The 14180-nt window shown below is 25.2% G+C and overlaps 1 protein-coding gene across 6 annotated transcripts in view; it reads right to left on the bottom strand.

The window, feature by feature from the left end:
- Positions 1–14180, bottom strand: part of YL-1 (Vacuolar protein sorting-associated protein YL-1) — a 41189-nt gene that overhangs the window by 20230 nt on the left and 6779 nt on the right. For all 6 annotated transcript variants that reach the window (XM_087150775.1, XM_087150777.1, XM_087150788.1 and 3 more), the window contains 2 exons: positions 10021–10206; positions 8699–8822 (listed from right to left, as the gene is read on the bottom strand). In XM_087150775.1, the coding sequence (XP_087006901.1) occupies positions 8699–8822; positions 10021–10206 (310 nt within the window). The remainder of the gene's footprint in view (positions 1–8698; positions 8823–10020; positions 10207–14180) is intronic.

The following is a 14180-nucleotide window of genomic DNA, read 5'->3' as shown; positions in this document are numbered from 1 at the left end:
ATTTTAAAAATAATTAAATGTACATAAATCTTTCATATTATTTTAAATTTTTTCTTACAGTTTATTTTTAAAAAAATTGTTATATTTTTGTCATATTTGTTGAAAATTGCCATGTCTGTTAACAGACATGTTTAATAAAATTAAACCACTTAAATTTCAGCCCACAATAATGTAAATTAGTGTTTATTTTAACTTTCAAGTCCCATCATACATTAAATCAAGATTTTTAAATTTGTTTTTGTCATGTCTGTTACCATTCTAAAATGTTTTTAAGTATCGTTTTATCATAACGTACTGTAAAATATAATTAAAGATTTAGCCTTATTATTTGTTTCTGTATTAGATAAAAAAGAAATTATATGAACCTCTTGCAATATTAATAATGTATCAATTTGCATTTTATGAGAAAAATTATCAATGGTAACAGACATGACATTTTTTAAAGTATAATGAAGTTTAATATTTAATTTATCTTTTGAAATAGTGAACAGGGGTCTTTACACCTCAGTCTCAATAAATCACTCCTAAAATTGTTCTCGGTTATGAGCTAGTTTACAAGGAGAAAAAATTTATGCCAATATTGCATTGTCAGGGTCCGCAGAAAAATATTTCAACAAAAATAAGCATCTTTTAAGTACTTTTTATCTTTTTAAGCACTAAAAAAAAAAAAAAAAAAAAATTAAGCACTATACACACTAACTAAAGGAAAATTAATTTTCACATATTTTACATGATCATGATAAAATAACTAGTTTTTGACAAAGAATTCTTTTTCTTGATTATATCAGTTAGCCATCATAAAAAGAGATTTTTTGGTTCAATTTTAGAGGGAGGAAAATGATGGTTAAAATTGCGAATATCTTGCAAAATGCAGCAGAGTTGCACACTAGTGCTAGAATCTTACTAATTTCTTCTCTGTAAACGGACATGCAGACTTGTAATTATTTCATCAAACATGTAAAATGAGTGGAGCTTTCATACGCTATGGACTGATGATAGGCCAAAATAGATTGTGGTTTTATTAACTGTGAAAATGTTGAATAGAACAATGTGAAAAGCACACTTTTGTATATTGAGCGGCGAAAGTCGACACAGTAAAGAAAAAAAATCTCATTTTCGAAAAGGGAAAATTAAGTACGTTTTAAAAACACCCAATTGAAAAATCACCTTTAAGGGCTTTTAAAAAATAGAAATCGAAAATAAGCTCTTTTTAAAAACGCTACGATTGAGGGACTATTTAAAAAAAAAGTGTCAACTTTTAGTGGAATTTACTTCTCTAACAAGTTTACAAACATAATATTCTGAGAAGGCAATGCAAATCAATGCTTTATTTTCAAGTTTTTTTTTAAAAACAATATTATTATTCATGAAATTATTGTCTAATATTGAAAATGTGTTTTTTGAATCTGCTCATATTGCAGGTTTTCCACTCTTTTATCAAAGCAAAAATTAAGCACTTTTAAGGACTTCCATCAAAAAAATTAAGGACTTTTTTTCTAGAAATTAAGAACCTTAAAAATGGCATAATGATTATTTATCATCAAATAAAACATCACAGATTAATAATAATAGATTAAAAAAATGGAATAGCTTTTCTTCAACTCAGTCATTCTTTAAAAAATGTTTAAAAAAATACTACATAAAGAAATGTTTAATACAAATAATCTGTATTTAATTAAAATTAAATTGCATTTAATCACCTCACATAGCTTTTAAGAATATAAAGAAAAACTCAAAGAATTCAGATTAAACATTAAAATTTTCTATTTTAAAAATAGAAAAAAACTATGTAAACAGATAGAAATATATAAATTAAGATAGTAAATTCAATAAAAATATTATTTTGAATGCTCTAATACTAAACCAAGACGAAAAGAAACTAACAAATATAAGCTTATTGAAGTTAAGACAATTATTTTAAAATAAGTTAAATAAACCTAATTATAATAAGTTAAAGATTTATTAAAACCACAAAATTAATATAAAAAATTTAATAATTAAAATTGGAATATATTTAGTACCTAACAATCAGGGAAAAAGAAATAAATAAACTACAAGGAAAACTTATTAATTAAAATTAAGAACTGAGAAACAGAAATGATAGTTAAAATAAGTGCTAACATAAATATTGAAACACAGGACAAGGCAGGATGCAAATATGGATCAATTGAAATAAAAATGAAAAAATTGCATATCTAGAAATTGAAATGAAATAATTCATTAAGTACAAAATTTATTGTAAATGAAGGGGAAAAAAACGTAGTGGAATCAGAAACATCATTTATAAAAATCTTCATGAAATAGTCTGCTTTTAATTGTAAAAAATGTTATGCTTACACTGTGTGTGATAAGCAATACTGCACCTGAGGAATTAGAATTTTTTTCAATTAAAAAGTATTGTGACTTGTATATATATACAAAAGGAACTAAAATAATAGACGATAAAAGAATTTTGTTCGTAATAATTTAAGTATTGTCTGAAATTATAAAGAATAATTTGTCAAATAAATAAAAGGTAATGAAAATTGGATGCAAAAATGGATTATATATATATATATATATATATATATATATATATATATATATATATATATATATATATATATATATATATATATATATTAATATTATATTACTATTTTATAAAATAGGAAATAATCAATAGTGATTTGGCTGAATAGTCAAACATCTGGCCAAATAAATCGGCCGCCTACCCAGTGATAAAAAAAAATCATCAAGAATTATTATAGTTTATGTAAAAATAGGTCTGGGCGTTGTAAGAAATTTTATATCGCGATAGATCGTCAGTCAGACATCGTGATTTAACATATGTTTGAAATTTATCAATCTGAAATCTTTAAATCAATCAAAAATAAATAAAAGAAATAAATCTAAAACAAAAGAAAATTTTAATTCTAAAAAAAAATTGCTTCTATAACATCAATAGCATTGCTTAATTTTTTCAATTAAAATAAAGATGGATTGATTTAAGACTGTCTTAAAGTAAAAACAAACACAAGCTTCATTTAAATTTCTTTTAAAAACTAAAAATGATTTAGATTTTTTAAAAATAATAATAAAACTGTTACAAAATATGTCACATACATTAAAAAAAGGAAATGTCCACTTAAATAAAAAAAAATTTAAATTATTTGCCGAAAAAAAAAATTTGCTTTTGAAACATCGTTAGGATTTTGTTAATTACTTATTTAAAATAATAAAGTTGTATTGACTAATGGTCAAATGGTTTTAATGTAAAAATAAATGCAAGTTTATTTATTTATTTATTATTATTTTCCTTTTTGAAAATGAAATAGACTAAAGATTTAAATGTTTAAAAATAATACTTACTATCTAACAAATTATTAAACGAACACATATTGAAGGAATTTTTAAAAAAATTAAAAAAAATATTCTATATTTAAGAGCAATATTGTTAAATTATTGAAAAGCGTTAAAACCTTGCTTAACTTTTCATTTAATTTAAAAAAATTTAGTCATTTTAACGAACAGCCAATTTAAAAAAAAAGATAAGAAATAATGCAAACTTTGTTTCAATTTCCTCAAAAATAAAAACAAATTAATTAAATGTAGGCTTTGTTTGAATTTTTTTTAAACTAAAAGCTACTGAAGATTTATTGGTTTAAAAACTAATCAAATTATTATATTTAAGTGAATTAAATAAATTAAAAAAAACTAACTTTTTATGACAAAGTATAAATTCAGGGTGGCCATTCAAATCAGATTTCAAATTTCCCTGATTTTTCCAGGTTTTCCAGATAAAAATCTTAAAATTTCCAGGTTTTTGTTTCTTTTTTCTTATAAAGTGTAGGATGTGTACAAGAAAGTGTCTATATTATAAAATATTTTATTCAAAATGTTATTTTTTTAACATATCATCTTGAGAAAAAAATTTATTTTGGCAATTTGGCAAGATTTTTTATTTATTTTTCAAATGTTTTGGTGGAAAATTTTGAATCAAAAATCGTATATTGACCAACAAAAGAGTAAAATTAAATATTAATATATAGTTGGTTCTTTAAAAAAAAAAACATTTTTTTAAAATATGTTATAAAAGGTTAAAATGAAATAGAAAAAAATTAGCTTAATGCAACAATTGTAACGATTTATCGACAAACATTGCTGTTAGCGATTGTAAAAAAATGTGTGATTGGTTGGTTAGCTGAGAAAAAATAATTTACAGATTTCTTTGAATGGGAATAGAAAAGCTTTCAGAAAAAGAGTGCAATATAAAATCTATTATTATTAAATTATAACCAACAATTTTTGGAGAATTTTATAAAGTTAAAAATACAAAAACATTTTGTCAAAATAGAAAAAAAAATTACCACCAAAGTATCGGAACAAACTTGAGCCATAAATGGATTCAGCCCAAGGACAGAATTTAAAAACAGAAGCTAATATCCTAATCCCCTTTTCCATCTCCACCAGAATCTTTCCTAAATTGCACAGCCCCATAGCGGTCAAAGGTTTCTGCATTCGTTTAGCAAACCGTGGGAGAATATTATGTGGTATTCTAGTTTGACAGAGCTGTAATGGAGCAAATTTTGATGCAGACAAAGTATTGTTAAGTTAATGATTTTTCAACTGTTTAGCGATACATTTCCGTCTAAAAAAGTGGGTATAATCGATGAAATAATTTAAATTAAGAAAATTAGTAAATAAATTAAATTAGTGAAATTAAAAAAATTATCAAAGAAAAAATTTCCAGCTTTTCTTTAAAATTCCCTGATCTTTCCAGGTTTTTATCCAAATTTCCCTGATATTTCCAGGTTTTTTCCAGTATAAAAAAATTCCCTGATAATTCCAGGTTTTCCAGGTGGGTGGCCACCCTGAAATTACTTTAATACATAAAATATTATAAATACATAAAATATTATATTAAATACATAAAATATTCAATTGTATCACTTTTAAAAAAACTAATAGAGAAAGAATCTTTTTTTAAATTCATGATTTCTTTTCATTAATACATTAAGTTCAGAATGAAAATGTAAGATAATAGCGATTGCGCAGTGATCGACAAGGAACAGTAGGTCTGCTGAAAATAATTGAGAACGTTAAATCCAGACAGAAAAAAAAAAGTGACGAAATAATGCGCAACGATATCTAAGTAGCAAATGTCTCACTTGAAACGTTATACCCGGTCGAAATAAAACGCACAGCGATCGCAAAATAAGTCCCGCTGAAAAATAATCTTCAAGAAACGTAAACTCCCAAGGGAAAAAATGGCGAATAAAGAAACTATGCATCGCGCTCTATATTTCAACGCTGATCCTTGCTCTTCGTTATTCAACATCACAAACATTATCTTCGTAGCTAAAAATGTAATCAACATCTTCACAGCTAGACGAAATCAAAATAGTTTTCGTCAGCACAGCGACAGCGTTAGCATAGGCAAGAATCCTCGCACGTTAAACTGTGAGCGTCGTCTTAAATCATATTCCTAATGCATAAAATGAAAGTAATTATATTGAACTGCCGATATGTGCGGTAAGTGGATAATCTGCGATACATCGATTTAAAAACGCCTATGAGTAGTGCTCGTTAAAATTGCCGCATCATAACGAAAACAAAAGTTCTTGGTTTTTTTTTTTAAAAGGGAAAGCCAAACAAAAAATAGCTCTCAATTTTTATCAGAAAAATTGATATGGTAAAAGTGTTCTCCTTAAGTGTTTCCCATAGCCAGATTTTTAGGAAAAATGATGAAAAAGAAGGCTCTTTAAAATATGCTATCAAAATTTTAAAAAACACAATTAATCAAAAAGGCAAGAGAGCAATATAAAATTTTCCTAAATTCTTAAAACAAAACTTGCAACGCAGAAAATCAATTTTCTATTTTACCGGTTATCTAATTATCTGTATAACTTTAAAAGAAAAAGTAGAGATAAAATATATCAGAAAGGCTGTTAAAATGCAGCGCTATATATATATATATAAAAAAACACAGCAAAAGTGAAAAAAGAAAACAAACATTTCACTCTTTTTAAAACAAAAAGTGTCGATGATAAATTACCTAAGCTGATAAAGTACTGATACGAAGCTAATAAAGTACCTAAGTACTGTCTAAAAATAAGTCAAGAACTCTACCCACCTGCACTATCACGCTCCCCTCTCCCCACACTAAATTGTTTTCTTTCAGAATGATCCAGAAAGAAAGAAAATTTTAATGAAAAAAAAATTTTTAATAAAAAACAATGTTTTCTTTCACTTGCTTGTATCCCCTACTCTCACACGCATTCAAAATGTTCTACCCTCGATACAGGGTCTCATTCTAGGCTAAAGACATACTTTTTAATTGTGGATATTTTCCTAAGATAAACAATTTTTTCCAACCAACTAGTGATACTAGAAATTAAGGACTTTTAAGAACCTTGAATCAAAATTAAGTACTTTTAAGGGCCCTTAATTTTCAAAATAAAAACTAAGCAGTTTTTAAGGACCGTCAGAGCCCTGTTTTAGTATTGAATTTTGCTATCAGTTCAGAAATGCTAGTCTAAATTATATCTATCGACATAACATGAATATTAACTCTTCTTTTAGTCGTAATATTATCAGGGTTTTAACTCAAATCTGGAAAAAAAAGTTCCCTGTGTTTTCTCTGTATATGTTATGCTATATATTATACTCTTTAAATAATCAATAATTTGCACTTTGAGAGGTCAACATTTTGCAAAAGAAGAAAATAAGAAACAAAAATTCCCTGTATTTTCCCAGATCATAAGGGAAAAAATTCAAAATTTCCTGTTATTTTAGATGATTTTCAAATTTCGCATATTTTCCAGGTTTTTCCTATTCTCCCTGTGGAATTACAACCCTGTTTACGTTGCTCATTTAATTTATTTGACCAACATTGCCATTTTATTTTTTCCTTCATAAAAACCTTTATGTATTCATAATATTTATAAGCAACATATATTTCGTCCGCTGCTTGTTGGAACACATACATAAAATGGACGAAGTCTTGTAAACGCACTGTATGAAACCTTTACAGAAACATTTTTCTTTACTATTATTTTATAAAGATTTCTTTTTTTAAATTGTCAGAAAAATATCGATTTTGTCTTTTCATCATGTTAAGTGTAATAGTTTCTTTTTCTTTTTAACCTGCTGCCCAGCTAAAATTTTGACAATTTTACGCATTCGTAAAATACAACAGACCTTAGTTATCAGTAAGAAAATCTTGTTACTTTCGTGTTTATGTTTTGGACAACTGTATTTTCAGTTTACCTTTATTTAATTTCCTCAAAATACTATTTTTTTTTAATTAGGACCTTAAAACATTGCAATTTCTGTAATTGAAATTCTCTGTTAGTAAGTTATGACACAAAGAAAAATCATTTAAAATTTCTTAAAATATCTAAAAAAAATTTCAGACAGACAGCAAATGGCACCTAAATACAAAAATGACCCATACATGAAATTAAAAAAAGAAAGCAGAAAATAAATTAAGAAGAAACAAATTCAGAAAGAGAACAAAAAAGTAGGAACTCTAAGATCGTTGCATTTTATTAAAGCCACAACCAAAGCACTGGATACGTAGCCAGAGTTTTCAACAAAAAATAAGCACCTTTTAAGTACTTTTCAAGCACTCAAAAAATATTTTTAATAACTTTCCAAAAAAAAAATAATCATAATTACGACTTATGAAGTAATGAAAATTATATTTTTTCTATTGTTTAAAGTTATTAATTTATAAACACAAAATCAATAAAATTCAAAAACTAAACATAATCACAATAAAATAACTAGTTTCTGATAAATAATGCAGAAGCATTTTTTACAAACCCAGAATTAAAAAAAAGTACCTTCAGGGGCTTTTAAAAAATGCAAATTAAAAATAAGCACTTTTTAAAAAAGCATGCACTCTGAAGGAGTGATGTTAAAAAGGTAGTGTTTATTCTTCTAAGTAAAGAGATGCAATGAAATTCTTTTTATAATACGAAACGCTTTTTCTATGGATTTTGGCAGCAAAATTGAAGGCTGCACTCAAAAGATAACAGGGAAAAACACAGAGAATGACTGCCTTTCGGTAGATCCCTTTTCTTTTAACTGTTATTCCAGATTAGATAAACCTAATAAATAATGCTTAAGCACAGATATTAATTTTAAAAGTTTATTGTAGTAAATTGTGTTCATTGCTTAACTTCATGATTCAAGGAATAAAGAAAAGCAAAAATAAAAACATAATTAAATGTAAAATCAAAGTTTAATAAAAAAAATTGCACCAAATTAAAATTTTAAACAAGATGGTTATCATGTGAAACACAAGAATCCGTGCCCAGATTGGAAAAAATTATTAAAATAAAGTATTTACAATTTTTTATTATTTTTTAAAAAAAAATATGGTTTATACAGTGGGTGTAAGGAGGATAAAAAAAAGTAAGATCATTTTAAAGTTCATTTCCCAACATATAACTTATAAGCTTGTAGTAAACAATCACTTTTTTTCATATCTATATATCTAAGGGTATTTTGCATTGATATTTTTATACTGTACTCTTTACAAAAATTGATATTCAATTTAGTGAACGATTATGTAGGTCTCAGCCAATTTGATAAATCGAGGCCCAACTACATATAGTTTTCCAGAATTTTGTCGCTTGAACAAACAATGTATTTAATAAAAAGTATTTTGTTTTTAAATAATAATAAAACAAAAAACATTTATATTTACCCATTTTCAGATTCTACTTCAATAACAGGCATTGTTACAGAATGATACCGAATAAAAGGACCAGTGTTTGTTTGTTTGGTTAATTTTGTTTTCTTCTTTTCCAATTCCAGTCTTTGGAACATTTCTGTAACGAAATGTTGCAAACTTTTACATAGAGCAATTAAAATTTAATTAATTAATCATAATTGTTGAACTAGCATAAATCCTAGAAATATTAATGGATAAATATAAAGCATTTAAAATTACTGATAATCAAATTGAGTCTTTAATTAACCTAGATGAACTAAAAAAAGAATCCAAAGCAATTGAAAAATATTCTGAAAATGTTATTTTGTGGATATCCCAGTTAATAAGAAAATTCGACAACTTCAAAGGGAATTGTTATTAACTGTAAACTCAAATCAAGAAATCTTAAGTAACATGTCAAAACTGTCAATCAATAACGAAACTAATTGTAAGAAAAAAATCAAATGATTTGGTAAAGGTTAAATTACCTAAATTTATTATTCCCAAATTCTAATTCAATTAAAAAAACAAAAATTTGGAAAAAGTTGATAAATTTGTTTATTCGAAAGCTCATTTGAGCGCAAGTGCTTCATCAACAAACAAAGGTTTTAGTGTTTGGTCCGACAATGAGAAGGGAATTGTTGATTTATTGAAAGATCGTTTCACCTGTAAAGATTATTGATACTCATATGGACAATTTAATGCAAATCCAACCTTTAAAATGCTCTACTTATGTTGAAATTATTCTTGTTTGTAAATTATATTCATTCTTTTTAGGAAGTGTTGTATTAGGATGTACATTTTGGAGTTCAAATACATGGCATAAACATTCTTGATTTTTTTTTTGAGAAAGCAGGTTTTCATATCCACCATATGCTGGGAACAAACATTTGAAAGAAAAACGATAGAAAATTAATGCGTTTGTCGAAATTAAGTTCATTTAAAAGTTACAAGTAAATGTTTGCTACAGTTTTGTATACTTGCAATAAAATGACCTCACACTTTAACCCCATTTTCATTTGGACCACAGAAATGGAACAGTAACAGAACTGGGAATATTAACCACAGAAAATTATTGAATTGATTTAACAAGTTGTACCAATATGCTTGTTTTAAAAGATTTTCTATCTGAAAAAAAAAAAAAAACTAATCTGGCATGACTTTATAAAGTAAAAAAATATATAAATAAAAATCTATATTAAATTGTAAATTTGAATGTACAACAATTATTATCTTACAAAACACACAAAAATGCAACTAATAGCTGCTCAACATTTAAAAAAGTATAATTCACTTCGTTGAAAAAATTATCTCACCAAGAGATTTAAGATTTTTCAATTCTGTGATTGAAGCTTCTTCCAGTAACTGCTCTTGAGTCATAGCATGGCTTTGTGCCTGTTTCTTTTTTTGATGATCTTGAGTTTTCGATGAACCCACTGCTTCTTGTCTCTGACGAACTTCTAAAGATTTCTTTGTTGTAGACTCACGCATACGTTTCTTTTCTGAATAGGAGAAAAATATAAACATATTATACTGAAAGAATACATCATACGTAAAGAGAAGAATTTTATTCTCCCAACTATTCAAGGTATTTTCAAGTCAATTTACATACAGGTAGTGAAACAAATTTTTCTTCTCGCAAAAACGAAATTTATTTTTAATAAAAATAAATTGTATTTAATACAAATCAAAAATAATCATAACATTATATTGGATTACTTTTAGATTACATAAAATTTGAAAAAAAATTCAAATTCAAAGTAAATTGAACATGTCACAGCAAGATTTAAGCTAACATACCAAATCTAACGATTTAAATAATCTGATTTTCTAAAAATAACTAAATTAAAGAAAATAGAATTCAAACATTAATACAGAATTAACACCTTTAAAAAAATTATACTAATAAAAATGGAGGAAAACTATAATACTTGCATAATGAGAATTTTTAATAAATGATTAATATATAATTTCTTTATTATTAAATTTATTATGTAAATGAAAATTGTAATAGTGAGAAATTATTCATAAACATAATCATTAATTACATTTTGTTTGCATTGAAGATCCTAAGTCAAGTCTAAAATTGGTGTAATATCAATCATAGAAAAGTATAAATGCTCTTATAGCTAAAATTGTTGCCTTAAGAAGTTAATAAACTGTTTTCTCCTCCTTTGTCAAGTTATAGAAAAGTTTGCAATTTTATAATTGGCAAGACAAGAATATCTAATGAATTAAAATAGTTTAAAATTAGTAACAGCAATCACTATTTAGAGTTTGGTACAAATTCAAATCACAGAATATATATATAATGTTCAGTGATTCAAATTAGTTGATTTTCTATAATTAAATTTTTATTTCTTAAATTTCAGCTATTTTTATTTCACAGTGATGCTACGTTATATTAAGTTACAAACTTTTTGTAAAACAAGTTTCTTACGCAATTATTATTAAGAAATTAAGATTTTCCATTTAAAGAATTCCATAAGTTCGCAGAGAAAAAATAAGGAAACAAAATAAAAAAGGAAATGCATTTTCTTTATAGTCTTTTTAAAAATTACTACAGTTAAAAATATTTTTACCATTTAGCATTATTTATATTATAACTATAAAAAAGATATAATGAATAAATTTATTTATTCAAAGGAATTCTAAAATTAAATATCTCCCCCCCCCACTCGCTACCAGATAAGTGAACTGATATTAAAATCTGAGCTGAATAGAGTGAAATCATTTGATTCGTAAATCATGTGTTTCAAATCAGATATCCTGACCTGATTCCTTGATTTGAATCAATGATCTGAATTCTTTGATTTAAATCAATGATCCAAATCCCTTGATTTAAATCAATGATCTGAATCATTGACTTAAATGCAAATTAATATGCAAATTAAAAACTAATGTGTCTGAAAGGAGACCAACTGAAATGTATGAGATTCCCCTCTTTACACAAGAAATTTCACGAAAACAGTTTTTTTACTTAGCACCTAAATTATATAATAAATTACCATTTCAGTTGCAAAACATCAAAATATATTCTTCTTTTAAGCGTGCTTTATTTCAATTTGTGATGAACATTGACGATTTAGATCTCTATTTTTCACTTTAAAGGAAGCATTTGATTTTTTATACCAGTCTTGTGCCAATCCAAATGAATTTCTTATGTTACCTTTGTTATTTTTTTTTATTTATTTATTTATTTTTTTTTATATATATATAGTTTCATGAATTTTTTTTTTTTTTTTTTTTTCTATTATTACAGTGTTCAACAATATATGACGTCTTATGATGAGCAAAATAATTTATGATTGTAATACCCCCTTTCTTTTCTTTCCTTCTTTTAAATTTCTATTTTAAATTTATTGTATTACTTTTCTTTGTCGCCTGGACAGGATTTTCCTCTTGACGACGAATATATATTCTTTGTATTTATGTGTTTTTGTTCTCAATACAGTTATATTTGTTTGTTAAAAAAAAAAAAAAAATCTGTGATCTGAATTGGTTGATTTGAACTCTCGATCATAATCATTAGACTTGAATTAATGACCTGATTTAATTCACTCTATTCCAACAAGTCATCTGAATTACTTGCTTTGAGTCACTGTTTCATAATAAATTCAGCCTATTAACATAACTTAACATAGCAGCCCCCTACCATTAATAAATTTTTTATTTACTATTCTAATTATAAAAATCAAAAATTCATTTAAGTATTTGGTAATATTTTTTTCGATATTTTTTTTATTTCCAATGAGCTGCACAATCGGTCTTGCCGATGAGCAGACCTAGTGCGTTCTCTAGAGGTGGTATCCACTCTTTCAGCACATAAATATTGTAATATCAGTCTCAAAAACTTTTCTCTTTTTGCCACTTTTTATATGTTTTTTTTTTCATGTTGACTACTAAAGTTTCCTCTTAGTTTTTTTTTTCCTTCAAAAAAAATTATCCCATTGTTGCTAGCAGAAGGGGAATTTAAAAATAAAAATATCTTTTACTCCATGTTTTTTCTACATAATGTTAAACATATTTTATATTTTTATTCTAAATAAAACATTCAAAATTTTTATGCCTTTTTTCTATAGTGCAGAATAATAATAAGCTAGTAAAATACATCAAGTAATTTAAAAAAAAAAATTATTTAACTATTTTTTATCTATAAAAAAAAAGGTTTAAAATAAGAAAAAATTTTGTCAGTCACCATGGAATTGTCCTGTTTTCTATATTACCTTAACACTTATTTATGATAAAGAAATATTGTAAACAAAATGGGAAAAGTACCACATACACAAAGCCATATTGCATTTGTAATTAGCAGGGTTGGCAGGTTTTTGACATGTGACAGTTTTTGACAGTTTAAACCATGGTTTAAACCGTCACGTCAAAAACCTCACTGTCAAAAATGTCAAAAACCTATATTCATATGTGAAATTTAATTAATACATAAAATTTATATATTTTTTTATAAAGGATAGTGTTTCTAAATATGTTCTAGAAAAAATAAATATAAAATTTTGAAGAAACACTTATATTTTGAATAGTAACCAAAATCTTGTACTTTTGAAAGCTCACATCTTATGTAATATTATGTATTCATTTTCATGTGTTATTGAAAATCTGCAGTGATATTATTAAGAAATTTATTTATAACCAAATTTAGTGTATAGTATAGATTATACTAAAAATTAGACATTTTTAAAGATAAACATTAGCAGTTTTGTACATTAGACATCTTTTAAAGAAAAATCTTTTTAATATTCTTTTAAATCTTCTTAATAATCTTTTAACATAAGACAATACAAATTTAAGTGCTTTCTGTTAAATACACAGAGAAGTTAGTGTTGATTTACAGTATATTTAGCCTATTCATTTACTATGCTGAAAATTTAGTTTATCCAAATACTTGTGAATTTCATTTTGCTGAATACTATATAGTTTTGTTGAATATCTAAATATTCAGCTGTTGAATAATTACTTCTTGCTTTCAAGATATGCATTATTTGTATTCTTAATACAAGTGGGGGAAAAAAATTAAGAGGTAAAAATTGTTTTAAAATGTTAAGTGTAATAATTATAAATAAATATAATAAACAATATGAATTATATTTATCATTATTCCCAAATATAACTACTTTTAAATTCAAATTAACATACTGGATAATAAAGATATTCGGTATAACATTAAAAATTTTTTTCATACACTTGTATCAAGTTTGTATTTATACAACATAACTTGTAAGTTCGTTATAAATATTAGTTATATGTTCCTTATATGTCAAAAATGCATCGTAATAAACTTTTAATTTTCTTAAGTATCAAAAAAAAATTTTTTTTTTTCAAAATATAAATATTTAAAAAAATTGTGGGCAAAATTTTTCTTCACATGCATTTGAATATAAATTTCTGAGATTTTAAATCTGTTATTTTACCTTAATTTTAATTAAAAAATATTTTAAAACCTGCTGATTACCTATAGTAT

The sequence above is a fragment of the Parasteatoda tepidariorum genome, chromosome 1 (genome assembly GCF_982258835.1).
Source record: "Parasteatoda tepidariorum strain Cologne lab strain chromosome 1, Ptep-v5.0, whole genome shotgun sequence".
NCBI classification, from domain to species: Eukaryota; Metazoa; Arthropoda; class Arachnida; order Araneae; family Theridiidae; genus Parasteatoda; species Parasteatoda tepidariorum.
This window is presented reverse-complemented; position numbering and strand designations above follow the sequence as displayed.